Source organism: Crinia signifera, chromosome 12 (assembly GCF_055691185.1).
Source record: "Crinia signifera chromosome 12, ASM5569118v1, whole genome shotgun sequence".
Taxonomy (NCBI): domain Eukaryota; kingdom Metazoa; phylum Chordata; class Amphibia; order Anura; family Myobatrachidae; genus Crinia; species Crinia signifera.
Window position 1 is genome coordinate 55,164,283 of NC_139228.1, and position 26,112 is coordinate 55,190,394.

The window sequence follows — 26,112 nt, forward strand, 5'->3', positions numbered from 1 at the left end:
GTGTAGAATAAAATAGTGTGTAGAACGGAAGTGGCCAGGTTTTGCAGTGTGGCTAACGGTGGACGGGCATGTCAATCACCCGTGGAAGCCCGCCCACCGTTACCTACACTGATTGTGAGTGACGGTTCTGGCTAAATATATGAGATGTCAATGAAATGCTGCTAAGTGCCCACTAGAGGTCAGCAGATCTCCATAATCACAGTAAAGGAACCAACTCCTTCAATCTAAAACAACATATTGAAAGACAGCAGACAGCATTTAAATGATATGCAGCTACTGATACAATTTAATACTGCAGACAGTGACCAAAACAGTAAAGATCTGAGCGACTCATTAAATATGCGCACATCTAATGAGCGGTTCCGCTAGTTCCCATTCGCGGCAGGGACTACGCAGATGAAATTACAATCTACTAAGAAACCCACTTCCCTCCACCGGTATTAAATGGGTAAAGCATCCTGGAGCTTTCCCACTGCAGCTCTACCCGTTTAAAAAGGCTAAAAAAAAACCGTTTATGAGCTGCAGTGGGAAAGGGGTATAAGCAATCTCCACAATAGGGAGAGACCTTACATGCCATGGTACCTGACTACCCGTAAGAACTGAATACATTGTGTATGTAAATTGTTACAAAATAAAAAGGAACAACAGTCTCTATAAGAGTGTATCAAATCATAAGAATAATACAACAGATTTTCTGGACAAACTGCTATCAACCTGAAACATTGTATTAATCAACCAACACACTGAGATTACAGAGGAAGCACCGTGCTATATTATAACTTGGAGCGACAGTAACAAGACTCTGAACTAAAGGCCTATTTTTTTAATCTATATACACACCTTTTCATCTTCCATAGGTGCATTAAAAGCACTTCACGTTATATGTGTGTTTGTCAATGTGTGTCTAACATTTTTAACCCTTTAAATATTTCACTAAAATAAGGAGGGACACTATCTGTGAACCTATAAGCTAAACGAACATAGATAGAACCTCCCCCTTATCTTTTAATTGAAGGTTAAAAGTTTTATTAAACAAAAATTCATCTTTCTCTAGGAGTGCATCCATAGTGCAAATCTTTATCTTCTCTCTATATAAGTTTCATGTCATCCAGGAGATTGTTGTCCCTGCCTTTCGGAGACTGGTTGCCTCTCCGGAGCAGCGTCCCCTGGATGTTGTCCGTGCTTTGCGCATCTATGTGCATCGCACTAAGGCTCTTAGGAAATCAGACTCTCTCTTTGTCCTCTATGGATTTCAAAAGAGGGGTTGGACTTCCACTAAGCAGACTATTGCCCTGGGCCGCCACTAGTAATGTTGGGGCCCGGGACTGACCTTCAGCCTGGGCCCCCAGCGGCGCGCCCCCCCCCCCCCCCCCTCACGCGCGCCGGCACTCCTCCCTCTGTATCCTAGGCTCGGCGCTCTGCAGGCTGCACTGTGTATTGTGCAAGCCTGACCGCCGGCGCCGGGTGGGGGCATTTGTGCGGGGGGGGGGGGGGGGTGCCGTGCCACTGTGGGCTGCTGCCCGGGTCCTTCCAGAGGCTGGGACCCGGGACAGTTGTACCCCTGGCACCCCCCTGTCAGCGGCCCTGCCTGTTGCTGAGATCTGTCATCAAGCAGGCTTACTTGGGCGCCTCCTTCCCGGTATCTGCGGGGGTCCAGGCTCATTCCACAAGGTCTGTGTGTGCGTCTTGAGCTGTTAGGGGTGGTGCAACAGCAGAGCATCTTTGCAAGGCGGCGACATGGTCGTCACTTTCGTACGCTTATATGTGTTTGATACAGTTGCCTCCCTGGACTCAGCATTTGGCCAGAGTGTACTGGCCACAGCACAGGTGTGTCCCCACCCTTATGAGACTGCATTAGGGTGTCCCACTGTTTGCCCTGTGGCCCCTGACCTCTCCTAAAGAATAAAACCAGATTTATGTCTTACCTGTTAAATCTCTTTCTTCAAGGTCGTCAGTGGCCACAGGGATCCCTCCCTGCCGCACCTGCTTCATTTGTATTAAAGTTCATAGTTCCTCCGTTGAGTGAACTTAGTTAATGGTTCCTCTGTTGAGGGTACTCACACATGTTACAATTATGGTTTCCTCTATTGAGGGACCTCACATATGTTTGAATGTGTTTATGTATGGTGTTTCTCATCCTTTTCCCTTGTAGAGATGGGTCTGTCGTGAGTGAAACAGTTCTTTTGACTGGTTCCTTTAAAAGAGTCAGTGAGTCGGTACTCGCTAAAATGGGAATGGTCATTCTTCAGTTCAGTTTCATTTTCATTTTCTGCATTTGCCTGAGCACAGCAGTGCCACACATGAAACATAGAAACATAGAATTTGACGGCAGATAAGAACCACTTGGCCCATCTAGTCTGTCCCTTTTTTAAACATGTTACCTCAAACCATATTTGATCCTTATTTTTTTGTAAGGATATCAACAGAGCCGGCCTTAGGCATAGGCAAACTAGGCAATTGCCTAGGGCATTTGGAATGCCTAGGGGCACCAGCAGCTTCTGCTGATTAAAATGATATGCAGCATGCCTATAATCTCTGTGTGAGTGAGGCTGTATCTGCATATGAAATAGTGTATTCATGGAAATCACTGTAACATATGCAGGTACAGCCACAGTCGCACACAGAATATATTCATGCCACATATCATTTTAATCATTGGAAGCTCCTTGTGTGTGCTGGTCATAACAATGCAAATAAGACGAATTTACAGCAAAAAAGGCACCCAACGTTAGAAGAACTGGCCAGGAGTTGCATGGCCTATTGATGCAAGATGTGTGAGGAAACATCCCCTTAAGTGACAGCAGCAGCTGCAGCTCTTCTCCTCTGCCCAGCACACACAGCTTTGTGCTGGGTTGCAGTGTGGCCATGGAGGTGCTTAAAATACTGTGAATAATGTGAGCAATAATGTACATAAGGTAAAGTGGTACTACTGTGTGATGTAACGTGAATAAGGGACACCATCGCATGATATGTGAATAAAGTTGCACTACTGTGTGGCATAATTTGAATTGGGGGTACTATTGTGTGGCCATGCCCCTTCCCAGCAAGAAAACACCCCTGTTTGGGCTGCGCACCAAATGTGGGCACTGTTTCTATTTAAAATATTGTGGGTAGGAGCACCAAAATGATGACTGCTTTGATGAGGGTTGATGGTGCTGGGAAAGGGGAGCAGGGTCAGAGGCGGAACTAGTGGCGGTGCTAGGGGGCACCAGCCAAAATCTTGCCTAGGGCGTCACTTAGGCTAGGGCCGGCTCTGGATATCAATATGCTTATCCCAAGCATGTTTAAATTGTACTACTGTATATGCGTCTACCACCTCTGTTGGGAGGCTATTCTACTTATTTACTACTCTTTCTGTGAAAAAATTCTTCCTCACATTTCCCCTGAATCTTCCTCCCTCTAGTTTCAGTGCATGTCCTCGTGTTCTGTTGCTCCTCTTCCTGTGAAGAATGTCTCCCACCTGTACCTTGTTAAGTATACATATTAAGATATTTTAGTCTTTCCTGGTACGTTTTGTGATATAGGCCATGCACCATTTTAGTTGCTCTTCTTTGTACAGTCTCTAATGTATTTATATCCTTCTGGAGATATGGCCTCCAGAACTGAACACAATACTCTAGGTGAGGTCGTACCAATGACCTATACAGTGGCATTATTACTTCTTTCTTTCTACTGCTGATACCTCTCCCTATGCAACCAAGCATCTGACTTGCCTTCTTCATTGCTTTGTTACATTGCCTACCTGCTTTTAAGTCCCCTGAAATAGTGACACCTAGATCCCTCTCTTCCTCAGTAGTTTCCATTATAGTGCCATTTATACTATATTGAGTCTTTGGATTTCTGAGACCCAAGTGCATGATTTTGCATTTTTTGGCATTAAACTGTAGTTGCCATTCTCTTGACCATTTCTCTAATCTGCCTAGATCCTCAATCATTTGTTTTACCCCTCCTGGTGTGTCTACCCTGTTGCATACCTTTGTGTCATCTGCAAAAAGGCACATTTTACCCTCCATTCCATTTGCAATATCACCAATAAAGATATTAAAAAGCACCAGTCCAAGTACAGATCCCTGGGGTACTCCACTTGTAACCTTTCCCTCCTTTGACTGTACTCCGTTTACTACAACTCTCTGTTTTCTGTCCTGCAACCACGCTCTTATCCATTCAACTATCTTAGAATCCAATCCCAAGCTTTCAAGTTTATTTAACAGTCTGCGATGTGGGACAGTGTCAAAAGCTTTACTAAAGTCTAGATAAGCTACATCTACAGCCCCACCTTGATCTATTACTTTAGTCACCCAGTCAAAAAAGTCAGTAAGATTTGTTTGACATGATCTTCCCCCAGTAAACCCATGCTGTTTTGGATCCTGTAAATTGCTGGTTTTGAGATATTCTACAACTCTTTGTTTTAAGAGTGTTTCCATCAATTTCCCTACTACTGATGTAAGGCTCTCTGGTCGATAGTTGCTTACCTCTTCCTTGCTTCCACTTTTGTGGGACTACATTCACTGCTTCCAGTCCTCTGGGATTACTCCAGTAGCTAGTGACTGGTTGAATAATTCTGTTATTGGTTTTATCAGCTCCCCTTTCAGCTCTTTTAGTATCCTTGGATGTATCCCATCTGGCCCCATTGATTTATCCACTTTCAGTTTTGAGAGTTCTGTGAGGAATTTCTCCTCTGTAAATGTACTTGTCTCTCCCTCAGTTTTCTGACTATACTTGCAACTTAACTGTGGCCCCTTCCCCTCTCTTTCAGCAGTGAATACTGAGCAGAAATAATTATTAATATTATCTGCTATTACATTGTCCCCCTCAAGAAAACTTCCACTCTCTGTCTTCAGTCTAATTATTCCACTTTTTGTTTTTCTCCTTTCACTTATATACCTAAAAAAAGTTTTCCCCCCTTTACCCACTGACTGGGCCATTTTCTCTTCAGCCTGTGCTTTTGCACATCTGATTACCTTCTTATCCTCCTTCTGTCTAACAAGATACACCTCTTTGTCCTCATTCTTCTGCATCTGCTTAAATTTCTTAAAGGCTAACTTTTTTGCTTTCACAATACTTGCTACTTCTTTTGCAAACCACAATGGCTTTCTTTTTCTTGTGTTTTTCCTAACTTTTGACACAAAGTTCTGTTGCTTTTAGAATTGCACTTTTTAATTTTTCCCACTTATCCTGCACTCCTTCCAAGTTCCTCCACTCTGCCAAAGAATCCCTTACAGAGTTTCCCATCTCTACAAAATCAGCCTTCCTAAAATCTAACACCTTTGTTTTTGTGTGCGATGAGTCAGTCTCTGTCTTTATTTTGAACCATACTGCTTGATGGTCACTGGATCCCAGATTTTCACCCACATTTATGTCAGATATTCTGTCACCATTTGTAAGTATTAAGTCTAATATTGCGTCCTTACGAGTGGGCTCTCTCACCAATTGCTGGAGGGATGCTCCTTGCAAGGAATTCAGCATGTCCCTACTTATGGTGGAACTTGCAACATGGTCGCTTAAAGGATCTGTACTGACTGACTCAGGGCTGTAGTCCATCCAGCTCCGCAGAGTGCAATCCACACCATGTTTGAGCCCAGCACTGCCACCTGTGGCAGCTGAGATGTACTAACTCCAGAAAGTATTGCACTGGAGCTGCTGAGTGCTGAATAACAGGGCTGCTGCGGAACTTGAAGCACCACAGGTCCCAGATTCATGAAATAAAGATCCAGTGAGCTGGGCTCTATCTGTCAGGTGCTCTACCTAACAGGTGTGTGCTACATCATTGCCTGGTATCAAACGTTCCCCCTTGTCTGGCTTGATTTACACACTTTAGGCTTGACGCTGTGGAGATAATCATTTTACCGGCTTTATCGGACAAGTGGGTCCGGTGGCATATGGGATCTTATCGGTGTTCAGCTGTTCTGCTGACTGTTGGTTACTAGCTGAATTGAAATATTCGGCTTACCAAATTAACATATTGGGGGAAATTTAATAAGACAAAAGTTGTATTTCAAATGGGATGGTTTTTTTTTTTCTTTTCAAAGTGAGTCAGTGAGCTGTCCAAAAGAACCTGTTCTTTTCACTGAGCGAACAATTGATCACCGCTTTCTTTAGTGAGTCACTTTGCCCATCTCTACTCTCTTGTCTCCTGCCCTGGCTTGTTAAAACTGAGTAGCTTGGCCTGGAGGCGGGGTAGAGGAGGGGAGGAGCCTGGATGACTGGGAGAAGCCAAGTAGTTTAACCTTTCTGGTGCTAGAATGGTCGCTCTCCCGCTCACTACCCACTGTTAGCCCTGTGGCCCCTGACGTCCTCGAAGAAAGACATTTAACAGGTAAGACATAAATCTCGTTATCCTGCAGATTACAGTATTACATTAATTAATGACATCTCTAATGATCTGCAAAACATCACTCTGCCCCATCTACCTCCTGACAGATACTTAGTGATATATTCTGCAGAGTATTACATTACTGACCTCTAGTGATCTGCAGAACATTGCTCTGTCCTGTCTGGCCCCTGACAGGTACATAGTGATATATTCTGCAGATTATTACATTACTGACCTCCCTAGTGTTCTGCAGAACATCGCTCTGTCCTATTGACCCCCTGACAGGTACATAGTAATATATTCTGCAGATTATTACATTACTGACCCCTCTAGTGATCTGCAGAACATTACTCTGTCCCATCTACCCTCTGACAGGTACATAGTGATATATTCTACATATTTTTATATAAGTAACTGCGTTATGTGGGTATTTGCAGTATTTGGTGTCACTATTAGTGATTATATGATTTTTGTGCTGTTCTGTGTAGGTTTGGACTGGATGGGTAATTACATGGACGGAATGAAAGAGCAAATCTCTGTGCATGGCCTACAGGTAATGTTAGGACTCACAGCTGTACCATACAGGGACTGTGATACATTCTGTACAGCTGTTCTGTACAGGGACTGTGACACCGGCCTTACAGCTGTACTGTACAGGGACTGTGACACAGGCCTTACAGCTGTTCTGTACAGGGACTGTGACACCGGCCTTACAGCTGTACTGCACAAGGACTGTGACACCGGCCTTACAGCTGTACTGCACAAGGACTGTGACACCGGCCTTACAGCTGTACCGTACAAGGACTGTGACACTGGCCTTATAGCTGTACCATACAGGGACTGTGACACCGGCCTTACAGCTGTATCGTACAGGGACTGTGACACCGGCCTTACAGCTGTACCGTACAGGGACTGTGACACCGGCCTTACAGCTGTACCGTACAGGGACTGTGACACTGGCCTTACAGCTGTATTGTACAGGGACTGTGACACTGGCCTTACAGCTGTACTGTACAGGGACTGTGACACTGGCCTTATAGCTGTACCGTACAGGGAATGTGACACCGGCCCTACAGCTGTAACGTACAGGGACTGCGACACCGGCCTTACAGCTGTACTGTACAGGGACTGCGACACCGGCCTTACAGCTGTACTGTACAGGGACTGCGACACTGGCCTTACAGCTGTACCGTACAGGGACTGTGACACCGACCTTACAGCTGTACCGTACAGGGACTGTGACACTGTCCTTACAGCTGTATTGTACAGGGACTGTGACACTGGCCTTACAGCTGTACTGTACAGGGACTGTGACACTGGCCTTACAGCTGTACTGTACAGGGACTGTGACACCGGCCTTACAGCTGTACCGTACAGGGAATTTGACACCGGCCCTACAGCTGTACCGTACAGGGACTGCGACACCGGCCTTACAGCTGTACTGTACAGGGACTGTGACACCGGCCTTACAGCTGTACTGTACAGGGACTGTGACACCGGCCTTACAGCCAAGGGCGTAACTACCATTGGTGCAGGGGGTGCAGCTGCTATGGGGCCCAGAGCTGAGAGGGCCCCTCTTGCCTGTCAAAGTATCATGTGCTATATACATTTTTCAGCATTAGTTGATGAATAGGGGCCCTTACAAACTTTTGCTATGGGGCCCACATGTATCTAGTTATGCCACTGCTTACAGCTCTTCTGTACAGGGACTGTGACACCGGCCTTACAGCTGTACTGCACAAGGACTGTGACACTGGCCTTACAGCTGTACTGCACAAGGACTGTGACACTGGCCTTACAGCTGTACCGTACAGGGACTGTGACACCGGCCTTACAGCTGTACCATACAGGGACTGTGACACCGGCCTTACAGCTGTACCATACAGGGACTGCGACACCGGCCTTACAGCTGTATTGTACAGGGGCTGTGACACCGGCCTCACAGCTGTACTGTACAGGGACTGTGACACCGGCCTTACAGCTGTACTGTACAGGGACTGTGACACTGGCCTTACAGCTGTATTGTACAGGGACTGTGACACCGGCCTTACAGCTGTACTGTACAGGGACTGCGACACCGGCCTTACAGCTGTACTTACAGGGACTGCGACACCGGCCTTACAGCTCTTCTGTACAGGGACTGTGACACCGGCCTTACAGCTGTACCGTACAAGGACTGTGACACCGGCCTTACAGCTGTACCGTACAGGGACTGTGACACCGGCCTTACAGCTGTACCGTACAGGGACTGTGACACCGGCCTTACAGCTGTATTGTACAGGGACTGTGACACCGGCCTTACAGCTGTACCATACAGGGACTGTACACCGGCCTTACAGCTGTATTGTACAGGGGCTGTGACACCGGCCTCACAGCTGTACTGTACAGGGACTGTGACACCGGCCTTACAGCTGTACTGTACAGGGACTGTGACACTGGCCTTACAGCTGTATTGTACAGGGACTGTGACACTGGCCTTACAGCTGTACTGTACAGGGACTGTGACACCGGCCTTACAGCTGTACTGTACAGGGACTGTGACACCGGCCTTACAGCTGTACTGTACAGGGACTGTGACACCGGCCTTACAGCTCTTCTGTACAGGGACTGTGACACCGGCCTTACAGCTGTACCGTACAGGGACTGTGACACCGGCCTTACAGCTGTACCGTACAGGGACTGTGACACCGGCCTTACAGCTGTACCGTACAGGGACTGTGACACCGGCCTTACAGCTGTACCGTACAGGGACTGTGACACCGGCCTTACAGCTGTACCGTACAGGGACTGTGACACCGGCCTTACAGCTGTACCGTACAGGGACTGTGACACCGGCCTTACAGCTGTACCGTACAGGGACTGTGACACCGGCCTTACAGCTGTACCGTACAGGGACTGTGACACCGGCCTTACAGCTGTATTGTACAGGGACTGTGACACCGGCCTTACAGCTGTACCGTACAGGGACTGTGACACCGGCCTTACAGCTGTATTGTACAGGGACTGTGACACCGGCCTTACAGCTGTACTGTACAGGGACTGTGACACCGGCCTCACAGCTGTACTGTACAGTGACTGTGACACTGGCCTTACAGCTGTACCGTACAGGGACTGCGACACCGGCCTTACAGCTGTATTGTACAGGGACTGTGACACCGGCCTTATAGCTGTACTGTACAGGGACTGTGACACCGGCCTTACAGCTGTATTGTACAGGGACTGTGACACCGGCCTTACAGCTGTACCGTACAGGGGCTGTGACACCGGCCTCACAGCTGTACTGTACAGGGACTGTGACACCGGCCTCACAGCTGTACTGTACAGGGACTGTGACACCGGCCTTACAGCTGTACTATACAGGGACTGTGTTTCTATCAGAGTTTAAGCAGGGAACACAGAGAGGACTCTAGTCAGGATGTGGTTTTCTGCAGGTTTACCACATCCCCGCTATTCAGCACAGGGCTAACGGAGATGATGAGACCTTGCTCTAACATTCAAAGCACTGTAGTCTGCAAGCATAGAAATATTACAGATAAAAGGTAACCGTATATAATATTATGCCAGAATGGCGTTATATGAATAAAATCCTTAAATTACACAAAAACCTTCAGGGACAGAGGAGGAATTTCCCATCAGTCCCTGCAGGTCCTGAATCCTCTCCCCCACAGTAATGCGTGGTGAGAGTCCACCCATCTCCTGACTCCCAAAATGTATTCAATTTTATTATTATATATTTCCCAGCAATTCCCTGTACAGTCCAGAGGGCTATTTGCAGCTGCCAGAGATTACACCTGTCCGGATATGTCCCCATCTGATGAGATACCCACGTCAGGTCAGTGGCTGTTCTCTGCCTTGTGATTGGGTCCAGCGCTTCTGCTTTTCCCACATTCCCGGCAAATGAGGCTGCGTCAACACATTGCGTTTTAGCAGGATATAGTCGAACAGGAGCTATTTAGCAGAATGCTTACTCAAGAGGATATATACACAAGCCTGCTGCATCCTGCTAAACAGGATCCTGTTCAACTGCATCCTGATAAAAGGCAATGTGTAGACGCAGCTTAGTAACTATCGTCTTCCTAGAACACATAACCAGTCACTGACTAATCCCTATCTCTCCCTTGTCTCCGATAGCTGACCGTGTAAGACCGGCGGATGTGAAGATTGTGGCTGCTCTTGGGGACTCTCTAACGGTATGTGGACAAACACCATTAAGGGGACTCATGCGGGTTAGTGCTGGGTTTTGTGGGTGTTCTGATTAGTTTTCCTGTTATTTAAAGACAGCAATTGGTGCAAATGCTTCACACGTACTAGAGATCCCGACGGAATATCGACAGTTCTCCTGGAGGTGAGTGTGAGGGGCTCATTCTGGAGGGTAATCCCACGAGCAGGGCCCTCTGTGTCGTTCTGTTATTACTGTTTATCAGATGTACCATGTAACGGAATACGCTGGCACTATAAGTAGCTGTTATATACTCTGCATGGTATATATATAATTGATCTGTATCCCATATCTGAAGCATCCCATCACTCATCATTATACTGAGTGTCTGTCTTTTCTCCTCAGCATTGGGGGATACGGGAACCTGTCTGATGTTATCACGTTACCCAGTGAGTCCTTTATTCACCTTATCTCCTTGTTACATCACACACAGTAACGGTTTGTCTGTAGGGTATTGAAAAGGTAGACATTGTCTAGGCCAGCGCTTCTCAAACTGTGGGTCCTGACCCCAAAGTGGGTCCCGACCTTCTCAGCATGGGGTCACGACTCCATGTTGCTGACCATCAGGCTGATTACTTCTAATCTCAGTCAGTGATTGAAGGAGGCTGATAAATCTGTTGAATTGTCTGTTATGTTAGACTCCTCCCATCATGTTGTGTCTGCACAATGCTGCCATGTATGTGCTGTCTGCTGACTACACATGTGATGTGATTGGTTATGGTATATTAGACTCCTCCCATCATGTTGTGTCTGCACAATGCTGCCATGTATGTGCTGTCTGCTGACTACACATGTGATGTGATTGGTTATGGTATATTAGACTCCTCCCATCATGTTGTGTCTGCACAATGCTGCCATGTATGTGCTGTCTGCTGACTACACATGTGATGTGATTGGTTATGGTATATTAGACTCCTCCCATCATGTTGTGTCTGCACAATGCTGCCATGTATGTGCTGTCTGCTGACTACACATGTGATGTGATGACCTTCTGCTGTAACTTGCTGGGGTCATGTCATTATTTTTATTGTCTGATGGGGTCCCAGAGCAAAATAGTTTGAGGACCCCTGGTCTAGGCCAACAAGCACAAGGTCAAAATTGTCAAAATGTCTACATAAGCAAAATTTTGTCAACAAGTCGACACATGAAAAGGTCAACATGAGTTTTTGAGGATTTTTTAAATTGTTCGGAACTGTTGCATATTTTATCATCCACGTGGACTGATTGGGAATGGTAAAGTGTTGCTGGGTTAAGCGTTAGCACAGGATTCAACACTGACAAACAAAAAAACATGAAAAACTCATGTCGACCTTTTGGTGTTGACCACACACCTCCTGTCCTGACAGCAAAAGACCTGATTAGACGAGGGGTCCAATGGGGTTGTTATATTCACGGCATCATCTCTGTGTTTCCATGTCACAAGATGACTGAGCAAAATGTCTTTATAATATGAAGCCAGGTGTAGAGCACTAAGGAGAGAGATAAAGTACCAGCCAGTCTGCTCCTAACCATCATTTGTTAACCACAGCCTGTAACATGACAGTCAGGAGATGATTGGCTGGTACATTATCTCTCCCCCGAGTATAGTGTAGTGACATCATAGCCATGTGACCACTGCCCCCATGTGTAATCCCCTCTGCCTCCTGTCTCTAGTATTCCTGACAGTCACTGGACTCTCTGCCGTCTGTCTCTAGTATTCCTGACAGTCACTGGACTCTCTGCCGCCTGTCTCTAGTATTCCTGACAGTCATTGGACTCTCTGCCGCCTGTCTCTGGTATTCCTGACAGTCACCGGACTCTTTGTCACCTGTCTTTGATGTTCCTGACAGTCACTGGACTCTTTGCTGCCTGTCTCTGATATAATTGACAGTCACTGGACTCTCTGCCACCTGTCTCTGATATTCCTGACAGTCACTCACTGGACTCTCTGCCACCTGTCTCTGATATTACTGACAGTCACTGGACTCTTTGCTGCATGTCTCTGGTATTTCTGACAGTCACTAGACTCTCTGCCTCCTGTCTCTGGTATTCCTGACAGTCACTGGACTCTTTGCTGCCTGTCTCTGGTATTTCTGACAGTCACTGGACTCTCTGCCTCCTGTCTCTTATATTCCTGACAGTCACTGGACTCTCTGCCGCCTGTCTCTGATATTCCTGACAGTAACTGGACTCTCTGCCGCCTGTCTCTGATATTCCTGACAGTCACTGGACTATTTGCTGCCTGTCTCTGGTATTCCTGACAGTCACTGGACTCTCTGCCGCCTGTCTCTGATATTCCTGACAGTCACTGGACTCTCTGCCGCCTGTCTCTGATATTCCTGACAGTCACTGGACTCTCTGCCGCCTGTCTCTGATATTCCTGACAGTCACTGGACTCTCTGCCGCCTGTCTCTGATATTCCTGACAGTCACTGGACTCTCTGCCGCCTGTCTCTGATATTCCTGACAGTCACTGGACTATATTGCTGCCTGTCTCTGATATTCCTGACAGTCACTGGACTATTTGCTGCCTGTCTCTGGTATTCCTGACAGTCACTGGACTCTCTGCCGCCTGTCTCTGATATTCCTGACAGTCACTGGACTCTCTGCCGCCTGTCTCTGATATTCCTGACAGTCACTGGACTCTCTGCCGCCTGTCTCTGATATTCCTGACAGTCACTGGACTCTTTGCTGCCTGTCTCTGGTATTCCTGACAGTCACTGGACTCTCTGCCGCCTGTCTCTAATATACCTGACAGTCACTGGACTCTTTGCCACCTGTCTCTGATATTCCTGACAGTCACTGGACTATTTGCTGCCTGTCTCTGGTATTCCTGACAGTCACTGGACTCTCTGCCGCCTGTCTCTGATATTCCTGACAGTCACTGGACTCTCTGCCGCCTGTCTCTGATATTCCTGACAGTCACTGGACTCTCTGCCGCCTGTCTCTGATATTCCTGACAGTCACTGGACTCTCTGCCGCCTGTCTCTGATATTCCTGACAGTCACTGGACTATTTGCTGCCTGTCTCTGATATTCCTGACAGTCACTGGACTATTTGCTGCCTGTCTCTGGTATTCCTGACAGTCACTGGACTCTCTGCCGCCTGTCTCTGATATTCCTGACAGTCACTGGACTCTCTGCCGCCTGTCTCTGATATTCCTGACAGTCACTGGACTCTCTGCCGCCTGTCTCTGATATTCCTGACAGTCACTGGACTCTTTGCTGCCTGTCTCTGGTATTCCTGACAGTCACTGGACTCTCTGCCGCCTGTCTCTAATATACCTGACAGTCACTGGACTCTTTGCCACCTGTCTCTGATATTCCTGACAGTCACTGGACTCTCTGCCGCCTGTCTCTGATATACTTGATTGTCACTGGACTCTCTGCCGCCTGTCTCTGATATTCTTGACTGTCACTGGACTCTCTGCCGCCTATCTCTGGTATTCCTGACAGTCACTGGACTCTCTGCCGCCTGTCTCTGATATTCCTGACAGTCACTGGACTCTCTGCCACCTGTCTCTGGTATTCCTGACCGTCACTGGACTCTCTGCCGCCTGTCTCTGATATAATTGACAGTCACTGGACTCTCTGCCGCCTGTCTCTGATATTCCTGACAGTCACTGGACTCTCTGTCGCCTGTCTCTGATATTCCTGACAGTCACTGGACTCTCTGCCGCCTGTCTCTGATATTCCTGACAGTCACTGGACTCTCTGCCGCCTGTCTCTGATATTCCTGACCATCACTGGACTCTCTGCCGCCTGTCTCTGATATTCCTGACAGTCACTGGACTCTCTGCCGCTTGTCTCTGGTATTCCTGACAGTCACTGGACTCTCTGCCACCTGTCTCTGGTATTCCTGACCGTCACTGGACTCTCTGCCGCCTGTCTCTGATATAATTGACAGTCACTGGACTCTCTGCCGCCTGTCTCTGATATTCCTGACAGTCACTGGACTCTTTGCTGCCTGTCTCTGATATAATTGACAGTCACTGGACTCTTTGCTGCCTGTCTCTGATATAATTGACAGTCACTGGACTCTCTGCCGCTTGTCTCTGGTATTCCTGATAGTCACTGGACTCTCTGCCGCCTGTCTCTGATATTCCTGACAGTCACTGAACTCTCTGCCGCCTGTCTCTGATGTTCCTGACAGTCACTGGACTCTTTGCTGCCTGTCTCTGATATAATTGACAGTCACTGGACTCTCTGCCACCTGTCTCTGATATTCCTGACAGTCACTCACTGGACTCTCTGCCACCTGTCTCTGATATTACTGACAGTCACTGGACTCTTTGCTGCCTGTCTCTGGTATTTCTGACAGTCACTAGACTCTCTGCCTCCTGTCTCTGGTATTCCTGACAGTCACTGGACTCTTTGCTGCCTGTCTCTGGTATTTCTGACAGTCACTAGACTCTCTGCCTCCTGTCTCTTATATTCCTGACAGTCACTGGACTCTCTGCCGCCTGTCTCTGATATTCCTGACAGTCACTGGACTCTCTGCCGCCTGTCTCTGATATTCCTGACAGTCACTGGACTATTTGCTGCCTGTCTCTGGTATTCCTGACAGTCACTGGACTCTCTGCCGCCTGTCTCTGATATTCCTGACAGTCACTGGACTCTCTGCCGCCTGTCTCTGATATTCCTGACAGTCACTGGACTCTCTGCCACCTGTCTCTGATATTCCTGACAGTCACTGGACTCTCTGCCGCCTGTCTCTGATATTCCTGACAGTCACTGGACTCTCTGCCGCCTGTCTCTGATATTCCTGACAGTCACTGGACTCTCTGCCGCCTGTCTCTGATATTCCTGACAGTCACTGGACTATTTGCTGCCTGTCTCTGATATTCCTGACAGTCACTGGACTATTTGCTGCCTGTCTCTGGTATTCCTGACAGTCACTGGACTCTCTGCCGCCTGTCTCTGATATTCCTGACAGTCACTGGACTCTCTGCCGCCTGTCTCTGATATTCCTGACAGTCACTGGACTCTCTGCCGCCTGTCTCTGATATTCCTGACAGTCACTGGACTCTCTGCCGCCTATCTCTGGTATTCCTGACAGTCACTGGACTCTCTGCCGCCTGTCTCTGATATTCCTGACAGTCACTGGACTCTCTGCCACCTGTCTCTGGTATTCCTGACCATCACTGGACTCTCTGCCGCCTGTCTCTGATATAATTGACAGTCACTGGACTCTCTGCCGCCTGTCTCTGATATTCCTGACAGTCACTGGACTCTCTGTCGCCTGTCTCTGATATTCCTGACAGTCACTGGACTCTCTGCCGCTTGTCTCTGGTATTCCTGACAGTCACTGGACTCTCTGCCACCTGTCTCTGGTATTCCTGACCGTCACTGGACTCTCTGCCGCCTGTCTCTGATATAATTGACAGTCACTGGACTCTCTGCCGCCTGTCTCTGATATTCCTGACAGTCACTGGACTCTTTGCTGCCTGTCTCTGATATAATTGACAGTCACTGGACTCTTTGCTGCCTGTCTCTGATATAATTGACAGTCACTGGACTCTCTGCCGCTTGTCTCTGGTATTCCTGATAGTCACTGGACTCTCTGCCGCCTGTCTCTGATATTCCTGACAGTCACTGAACTCTCTGCCGCCTGTCTCTGATGTTCCTGACAGTCACTGGACTCTTTGCTGCCTGTCTCTGATATAATTGACAGTCACTGGACTCTCTGCCGCCTGTCTCTGATATTCCTGACAGTCACTGGACTCTCTGCCGCCTGTCTCTGATATTCCTGACAGTCACTGGACTCTTTGCTGCCTGTCTCTGGTATTCCTGACAGTCACTGGACTCTCTGCCGCCTGTCTCTAATATACCTGACAGTCACTGGACTCTCTGCCGCCTGTCTCTGATATATTTGATTGTCACTGGACTCTCTGCCGCCTGTCTCTGATATTCTTGACTGTCACTGGACTCTCTGCCGCCTATCTCTGGTATTCCTGACAGTCACTGGACTCTCTGCCGCCTGTCTCTGATATTCCTGACAGTCACTGGACTATTTGCCACCTGTCTCTGGTATTCCTGACCGTCACTGGACTCTCTGCCGCCTGTCTCTGATATAATTGACAGTCACTGGACTCTCTGCCGCCTGTCTCTGATATTCCTGACAGTCACTGGACTCTCTGCCGCCTGTCTCTGATATTCCTGACAGTCACTGGACTCTTTGCTGCCTGTCTCTGGTATTCCTGACAGTCACTGGACTCTTTGCCACCTGTCTCTGATATTCCTGACAGTCACTGGACTCTCTGCCGCCTGTCTCTGATATATTTGATTGTCACTGGACTCTCTGCCGCCTGTCTCTGATATTCTTGACTGTCACTGGACTCTCTGCCGCCTATCTCTGGTATTCCTGACAGTCACTGGACTCTCTGCCGCCTGTCTCTGATATTCCTGACAGTCACTGGACTATTTGCCACCTGTCTCTGGTATTCCTGACCGTCACTGGACTCTCTGCCGCCTGTCTCTGATATAATTGACAGTCACTGGACTCTCTGCCGCCTGTCTCTGATATTCCTGACAGTCACTGGACTCTCTGTCGCCTGTCTCTGATATTCCTGACAGTCACTGGACTCTCTGCCGCCTGTCTCTGATATTCCTGACAGTCACTGGACTCTCTGCCGCCTGTCTCTGATATTCCTGACCATCACTGGACTCTCTGCCGCCTGTCTCTGATATTCCTGACAGTCACTGGACTCTCTGCCGCTTGTCTCTGGTATTCCTGACAGTCACTGGACTCTCTGCCACCTGTCTCTGGTATTCCTGACCGTCACTGGACTCTCTGCCGCCTGTCTCTGATATAATTGACAGTCACTGGACTCTCTGCCGCCTGTCTCTGATATTCCTGACAGTCACTGGACTCTTTGCTGCCTGTCTCTGATATAATTGACAGTCACTGGACTCTTTGCTGCCTGTCTCTGATATAATTGACAGTCACTGGACTCTCTGCCGCTTGTCTCTGGTATTCCTGATAGTCACTGGACTCTCTGCCGCCTGTCTCTGATATTCCTGACAGTCACTGAACTCTCTGCCGCCTGTCTCTGATGTTCCTGACAGTCACTGGACTCTTTGCTGCCTGTCTCTGATATAATTGACAGTCACTGGACTCTCTGCCACCTGTCTCTGATATTCCTGACAGTCACTCACTGGACTCTCTGCCACCTGTCTCTGATATTACTGACAGTCACTGGACTCTTTGCTGCCTGTCTCTGGTATTTCTGACAGTCACTAGACTCTCTGCCTCCTGTCTCTGGTATTCCTGACAGTCACTGGACTCTTTGCTGCCTGTCTCTGGTATTTCTGACAGTCACTAGACTCTCTGCCTCCTGTCTCTTATATTCCTGACAGTCACTGGACTCTCTGCCGCCTGTCTCTGATATTCCTGACAGTCACTGGACTCTCTGCCGCCTGTCTCTGATATTCCTGACAGTCACTGGACTATTTGCTGCCTGTCTCTGGTATTCCTGACAGTCACTGGACTCTCTGCCGCCTGTCTCTGATATTCCTGACAGTCACTGGACTCTCTGCCGCCTGTCTCTGATATTCCTGACAGTCACTGGACTCTCTGCCGCCTGTCTCTGATATTCCTGACAGTCACTGGACTCTCTGTCGCCTGTCTCTGATATTCCTGACAGTCACTGGACTATTTGCTGCCTGTCTCTGATATTCCTGACAGTCACTGGACTATTTGCTGCCTGTCTCTGGTATTCCTGACAGTCACTGGACTCTCTGCCGCCTGTCTCTGATATTCCTGACAGTCACTGGACTCTCTGCCGCCTGTCTCTGATATTCCTGACAGTCACTGGACTCTCTGCCGCCTGTCTCTGATATTCCTGACCGTCACTGGACTCTCTGCCGCCTATCTCTGGTATTCCTGACAGTCACTGGACTCTCTGCCGCCTGTCTCTGATATTCCTGACAGTCACTGGACTCTCTGCCACCTGTCTCTGGTATTCCTGACCGTCACTGGACTCTCTGCCGCCTGTCTCTGATATAATTGACAGTCACTGGACTCTCTGCCGCCTGTCTCTGATATTCCTGACAGTCACTGGACTCTCTGTCGCCTGTCTCTGATATTCCTGACAGTCACTGGACTCTCTGCCGCTTGTCTCTGGTATTCCTGACAGTCACTGGACTCTCTGCCACCTGTCTCTGGTATTCCTGACCGTCACTGGACTCTCTGCCGCCTGTCTCTGATATAATTGACAGTCACTGGACTCTCTGCCGCCTGTCTCTGATATTCCTGACAGTCACTGGACTCTTTGCTGCCTGTCTCTGATATAATTGACAGTCACTGGACTCTTTGCTGCCTGTCTCTGATATAATTGACAGTCACTGGACTCTCTGCCGCTTGTCTCTGGTATTCCTGATAGTCACTGGACTCTCTGCCGCCTGTCTCTGATATTCCTGACAGTCACTGAACTCTCTGCCGCCTGTCTCTGATGTTCCTGACAGTCACTGGACTCTTTGCTGCCTGTCTCTGATATAATTGACAGTCACTGGACTCTCTGCCGCCTGTCTCTGGTATTCCTGACAGTCACTGGACTCTTTGTTACCTATCTCTAGATATTTTGAAGACATTTAATCCCAGACTTGTTGGCTTTGCGAAGAGGAGCACACTGAGTTACAGACCGGCCCCTCTGGAGGACACGGGGCTCAATCTGGCCGTCACCGGAACCAACACCTTGTAAGAGACTCGGCACTGTATAAGGCGTAGTACATTAATGTATTTATATAGCATCAGCAAACTGTGAGCAGCTCAGCTGTGGGGGGAGATGCACAGATGGTTACATATTAAATTATATGACAGAACTTTGAGGGCTTTGGGGCCCATTTATCAATTGTGATTGCAATGCACTCGCAGGGACAGGGGCTCTGAGAGGGGCGGAGTGTGCGCTTGGGTTTTCTGTACACATGCGGTCATAGCGGCAGCCGTTCACAAGGGCCATTTCTAGCAGAGGGTGCCTGGGGAATCTGCTGTGATCCCTTCTTCTGCTTACATTGCAGAGTTACCTAATTATATGCTGTTTTTATAGTATATACAGCAAGTCAGTGCATAATATCAAATACATATAGGCCCTTATTCAGATCTGATCTCAGTACAAATTTGTTCTCAAAATGGGCAAAACCATGTGCACTTGCAGGTGGGGCAGATGTAACATGTATAGAGAGAGTTAGATGTGTGTGAGTTATTTTGTTTCTGTGCAGGGTAAATACTGGCTGCATTATTTTTACACTGCAATTTTTAGATTTCAGTTTCAACATACCCCACCCAAATCTAACTCTCTCTGCACATGTTACCTCTGCCCCACCTGCAGTGCACATGGTTTTGCCCATTTAGAGAACAAATTTGTACTGCGATCATATCGGAATAAGGGCTAAGGTCAAGAGGTTCAGTTATTGATCAGACCAAACACCAGAATGGGGAAGGATAGTGATCTATGTAACTTTGACCATTGAATAAGTGTTGATGCCAGACAGTGTGGTTGGGGCATCTCAGAAATGACTGATCTCCTGGGATTCTCAACACTACATTCTTCAGAGTTTGCACAGATTGGTGTTTAATATAAGAATGAACCAGTGGGCGTCAGCTCTGTGGGAAAACCCCTGTTAATGAGAGGTCAGATATATAATTCTGTGTCTTGGGATGAACCAGGGTTAGTACGTCAGTAATGTGTCTAGAGCAGCAGTTGTCAAAATGTGGGTCCTGGCCACAAAGTGGGTCCCGACCTTCTCAGCATGGGGCTGCGACTCCATGTTGCTGACCATCAGGCTGATGACTTCTCTAATCTCAGTCAGTGATTCAAGGAGTCTGATAAGTCTGTTGAATTGTGTTATGTTAGACTCCTCCAATAATTTTGTGCCTCCACGTTGCTGCCATGCACAGTGCTGTCTGCTGACCACACGTGTGACGTGATGACTTTCTGCAGTCACTTGCTGGGGTCATGTCATTAATGTCTGATGGGGTCCCAGAGCAATATAGTTTGAGGACAGCTGGTCTAGAGCACAGGTCTTCAACCTGTGGCCCTGCAGATGTTGTGGAACTACATTTCCCAGCATGCCCTGACAGTTTTGGTATTCTCTTATAGGAAAAAATGTGGCAATGCATGTTGAAACATGTAGTTTCACAGCATCTGGAGGGCCATAGGTTGAAGACCCATGGTGAGCGTTAAGCAGGCCTTATATCCCAGAATAACTGACCATGGTTTCGTTTCAGCAAATTCCCGGAGCAGGTCAGACACCTGATTGATACTCTGAAGACGCTTCCGGTAATTATCTTACTCACCAATATCTTCTCTGGAGCTTGGAGTAACGCTCCCAGTATCATTAATGGTTTCTGTGTCTCTCCTCAGGGGGTAAACTATGAAGATGACTGGAAGGTGGTCACAATATTCGTCGGTGCCAATGACTTATGTGATTACTGCAAAAATAAGGTGACAGCAGCCTCTGTCTATCTCCATCTATCCTTCTTCCCTAGCAGTGGACTGCCGTCCTCCGCCTCCTGTCAGTAACCGTACGGTCACATGTCCGCCACACTAGTCCTGCACCTACATGACCTGAGCACTTATTCAGATTGAGTCGCGAGTCAGCCACCTGCCCCACCCACGGCGATATTACTCACAGACATTCGAATGGGTGATTTGCATAATCATCCATTCGTAGTCTTGCGTTCGGACACAAAATCATTCGATGGTCACGGACCATCAAATGATTTTTCAAGCGTTTGCAAATCTAAGACACCTCTTTGGTGTCTTACATCTGCGAGTGCCTGTATGGGAAGCGGGGGGCAGATGATATCCGCTGACATCAGATGCCCGCCCCCCGCACCTGCTTCATCGGGGAATTACCATGAGAATGCCCAGCGTTTTCATGGGAACGCCCATAGAGCACTGGGTGTTCCCATGGGTGAATTCCCCGTCCCGCAAACCCACGCCCCCTGTCAGCACTGATGTGCGAGCGCCAGCGAATAATTTGTTTGCACACAGCGGCTGCACATGTGCAGTCACAAAACATTGCTCCCTGCGCAAACACGCAGTGGAGTGAATCAACCTGAATAAGAGCCTATATGTACAGTCATCAACCTATATGTACAGTCATCATAACTCTGACAAATCCCACAAGGGCTAGTGGCTTGATAGGCTGGCCCAGAGGTTTGAAGGCTTGACCTAGTAATTTTGTGTGTCAACGCTCTGCTCGGTCAGTACGGTCAGATGTAGGGTGCCAAAAGGGATGAGATGTGTGGCCACTAACATCCCCCTCCCACAGCCTAACACGTGGCCTAAACCTCCCTCCCCAGTGTCTAACCTCCCCTCCCCCGGCCTAAGCATAACCCTTTGCTTCCATAGCCTAACCATAACCCTCCCCTGCCACAACCTCACCCTAACCTTCCCCTCCCAGCAACCTAACCAAAGGCTTAACTACCATTGGTGCAAGGGGTGCAACTGCTAAGGGGCCCAGAGCTGAAGGGGGCCCATCTTTACAGTCTAAGGTATATGTGCTATATTCATTTATTACCAACAGTTGCTAAATAGGGGGCCCATACAAACTTTTGCTATGGGGCCTATGAATGTCTAATTACGCCTCTGAACCCAACCATAACCTTCTCTTCTGTAGCTTAACCCTCCCCTCCCACACCCTCACCTTAACCTCTCCTCCCACAGCCTCACCTTAACCTCTCATCCCACAGCCTAATCCTAACCTCCCCTCCAGCAGCCTAATCCTAACCTTCCCTCCCACAGCCTAATCCTAACCTTCCCTCCCACAGCCTAATCCTAACCTACCCTCCCACAGCCTCACCTCAACCTCCCCTCCCACAGCTTCACCTTAACCTCCCGTCCTTCAGCCAAACCCTAACCTCCCCCCTTGCAGCCTAACGCCATCCTCCCATCTCCTCCTGCAGCCTAACGACAACCTCCCATCTCCTCCCACAGCCTAACGCCATCCTCCTGCAGCCTAATGCCATCCTCCCATCTCCTTCTGCAGCCTAATGCTCCCATCTCCCATCTCCTTCTGCATCCTCCCATCTCCTCCTGCAGTCTAACGCCATCCTCCTGCAGCCTAATGCCATCCTCCCATCTCCTTCTGCAGCCTAATGCTCCCATCTCCCACCTCCTTCTGCATCCTCCCATCTCCTTCTGCAGCCTAACGACAACCTCCCATCTCCCCCGCAGCCTAACGCCATCCTCCCATCTCCCCCCACAGCCTAACGCCATCCTCCCATCTCCCCCCACAGCCTAACGCCATACTCCCATCTCCCCCCGCAGCCTAATGCCATCCTGCCATCTCCTTCTGCAGCCTAATGCTCCCATCTCCCATCTCCTTCTGCATCCTCCCATCTCCTTCTGCAGCCTAACGACAACCTCCCATCTCCCCCGCAGCCTAATGCCATCCTCCCATCTCCTTCTGCAGCCTAATGCTCCCATCTCCTTCTGCATCCTCCCATCTCCTTCTGCAGCCTAACGACAACCTCCCATCTCCCCCGCAGCCTAACGCCATCCTCCCATCTCCCCCCACAGCCTAACGCCATCCTCCCATCTCCCCCCGCAGCCTAATGCCATCCTGCCATCTCCTCCTGCAGCCTAACGTCAACCTCCCATCACCTCCTGCAGCCTAATGCCAACCTCCCATCTCCCGCAGCCTAACGCCAACCTCCCATCTCTACCCACAGCCTGACGCCATCCTCCCATCTCCACCCGCCGCTGCCTAATGCCATCCTCCCATCTCCACCTGCAGCCTAACGCCATCCTCCCATCTCCTCCCGCAGCCTAACGCCATCCTCCTATCTCCTAATGCCATCCTCCCATCTCCACCTGCAGCCTAACGCCATCCTCCCATCTCCTCCCGCAGCCTAACGCCATCCTCCTATCTCCACCCGCAGCCTAACTCAAACCTCCCATCTCCTCCTGCAGCCTAACGCCATCCTCCCATCTCCTCCCGCAGCCTAACGCCATCCTCCCATCTCCCCCCGCAGCCTAACGCTATCCTCCCATCTCCCCCCACAGCCTAACGCCATCCTCCCATCTCTTCCCGCAGCCTAACGCCATCCTCCCATCTCTTCCCGCAGCCTAACGCCATCCTCCCATCTCCTCCCGCAGCCTAACACCAACCTCCCATCTCCTCCCGCAGCCTAACACCAACCTCCCATCTCCTCCCGCAGCCTAACGCCATCCTCCCATCTCCTCCCGCAGCCTAGCGCCATCCTCTGCTCATCCATCATTGTGCTAATGACTTGTTACCTTATTACACAGACCCTGTTCTCAGCTGAAAGTTTTATCTACAATATGACGGTGTCTCTGGATCTGCTAAAGGCAGAGGTACGTGGGTATCCCCCAAATTATCATCACTTCTCTGTACATTGGAGATGTAGGGGCTGACCACAGCTGTGGGTAGCCGGGGAAGCCTGATATTCTACCTTCTATATTGATGAGAGAATGCATAGGGCCAAGGCAGGTTTCTGTGCGTCCATTGATATTATGCCATCCGACTCAGATGTTGCCATTAGTATATGCGCCAGCACCACACTGGGTACAGGAGAGTCGTCACACCCACACACACTTCCCTTCACTGTACGCACAATTAAAAAAACAGACCCAGACATTTCCCCGGAACGGTAGGTGTTTTGTCCGGGGGGATACCTGTGATAACATGGGGAAGGGGAGATAACAGCCTCCCCGTGTGGTCTAGATTGTTCCATTTTTTGCTTTCTCCCTCTTCATTTCCCTGGTGACAGCTGTCATGCCATTGGTGCAGACGGCTGGGAAATCAGTCCTTTTACTCGTTTCTCCACCTTAATCGTTGGCGGCTTCCTCAGAAAGGTGTAACACCATGCTGTACTGCAGGAGGCAGATGTAACATGTGCAGAGAGTTAGATTTGGTTGGGGGGTGTTCAAACTGAAATCTCGGTTTTACTGTGGAAATGTCTGTCAGCTGTCTAACATATGTGGGCTACATTCAAAAGCAGACAGTATTTACCCCGCACGGAAACAATACAATGTATTTGCTTGCCTGCATTAAAACTTTATTTGGTACTTCCTCATCTTTGTGACCACTGCTTATGCTACAGAACTTACGTACTGTGTCCACGCCATCACCCTGGGTCCACGCCACCCTCCTGTGTCCACGCCACCCTTCTGTGTCCACGCCACCCTTCTGTGTCCACGCCACCATCTATTACCTTTAGTAAAGTTGTGGCTGCAAAGATGAGGAAGTACCCTTTATTTTGAATTATTTACATACATGAATCAGGTTAGGACACCCCAATAATTTTGCCACACTTCTATGCATGCCATTTTTGCAGTCCTATTGAGGAGAGGTCGAGTGGGGCACTTGCTCACCTCCAGATATTCTACAAAGTTGCCACCCATAACATTATACAGTATGTTTCCCATAGAACTCATTTAATCTTTTATGAAACTGAAATTAAAGGGGCCTTTAACCCCCCATATAACCCTATAAAAGTATAAGGAATTATTTGGGTTGGCACATGGGGATGAAAGCCTAATTTATTCCATGCTTGTTAGCGATCACCCGTTCCTATTTACTGTAGGGGGGGTTAAGCCTACACTCCTGCACTCTGCAGGAGACTCCCTAAAATAACAGCAATCTCCCTCTCTCCCTCATTAGTATACCAATTTCCCTCATTTCACCTAGCCCACATTACACTGTTACACCATAGTTACCTACACTTCTGCATTCTGCAGGAGACTCCCTGAAATAGCAGCAATCTCCCTCTCTCCCTCATTAGTCTAGCAATCTCCCTTATGTCACCTATCCCACATTACACTGTTACATTTTTTGGAGAAAAAAGGAAAGAGAGATAGATACATTTACATTGAATAGTCAGCACCATTTCCCAGCACTTTACCAAGTATAGTAGCTCTTACTAACTGCTTTGGGGCTCATCTACATTTGGATAGAATACAATGCAAAATTACACACCCATGCTTCTAGGTGCCAGGTTTACAATCTCTTTTCACAATCTCTCCATATCTGGAACTAGTAACGCCCTTTGGGTGGAGCATGACACACAGTAATACTGGCATTTCACAGTGGGGGCATGGCCACGATGATGCAATTGCATGGCCACGCCCCCAAATAGGGCTTATTAGGTTAGTGCCCCCTTCTTCTTCTAGCTGGCTGTCCTCTCCCGAAGAGGACAGCCCAAAAGTAGACAACCCTGCTTTAATCCTATATAATAAAAGGAAAAAACTGCTCCTCACCTCTATGGGTGGAATTCAAGTGTAGTACACGTTGACAGGCACTCGATGATGCCCGACAGAGCAATTCAAGTGTTCCTGGTTTGGGTGCGTACAGCTGCCGGCCCTGATATTACTACTATGTTGGGAAGTATTAGTAGAGGATCTGCAGTATTAGGCTCAGTTATAAAGCAGAGAAGGTGAATGTGGGGGATAGGCGGACGTTGTGATTGTGGGGTGTGGTTACCCTGACGGGTCGCCTGATATGTGAGCTTTTGTCCACAGCTGCCCAGATCCATCATCAATGTAGTTCAACTCCTGCACGTCCCACATCTCCGGCAGATCAATGACAACAGCGTTGGCTGTATACTACAAAGGTGAGGCCTGGCGTCTGTTG

General features: G+C 48.7%; 1 protein-coding gene across 2 annotated transcripts in view; it reads left to right on the forward strand.

Annotated features, from left to right (window-relative positions):
• LOC146049879 (phospholipase B1, membrane-associated-like) overlaps window positions 1-26,112 on the forward strand; it is a 57,743-nt gene that overhangs the window by 13,198 nt on the left and 18,433 nt on the right. Inside the window, exons 2-11 of one of the 2 annotated variants that reach the window (XM_083166533.1) lie at window positions 6,802-6,866; window positions 10,055-10,145; window positions 10,445-10,503; window positions 10,591-10,658; window positions 10,878-10,921; window positions 19,087-19,207; window positions 20,738-20,789; window positions 20,874-20,954; window positions 23,769-23,834; window positions 26,001-26,092. In XM_083166533.1, coding sequence (XP_083022659.1) covers window positions 6,802-6,866; window positions 10,055-10,145; window positions 10,445-10,503; window positions 10,591-10,658; window positions 10,878-10,921; window positions 19,087-19,207; window positions 20,738-20,789; window positions 20,874-20,954; window positions 23,769-23,834; window positions 26,001-26,092 — 739 coding nt within the window. The remainder of the gene's footprint in view (window positions 1-6,801; window positions 6,867-10,054; window positions 10,146-10,444; window positions 10,504-10,590; window positions 10,659-10,877; window positions 10,922-19,086; window positions 19,208-20,737; window positions 20,790-20,873; window positions 20,955-23,768; window positions 23,835-26,000; window positions 26,093-26,112) is intronic. The other variant, XM_083166534.1, reaches the window with a different exon arrangement.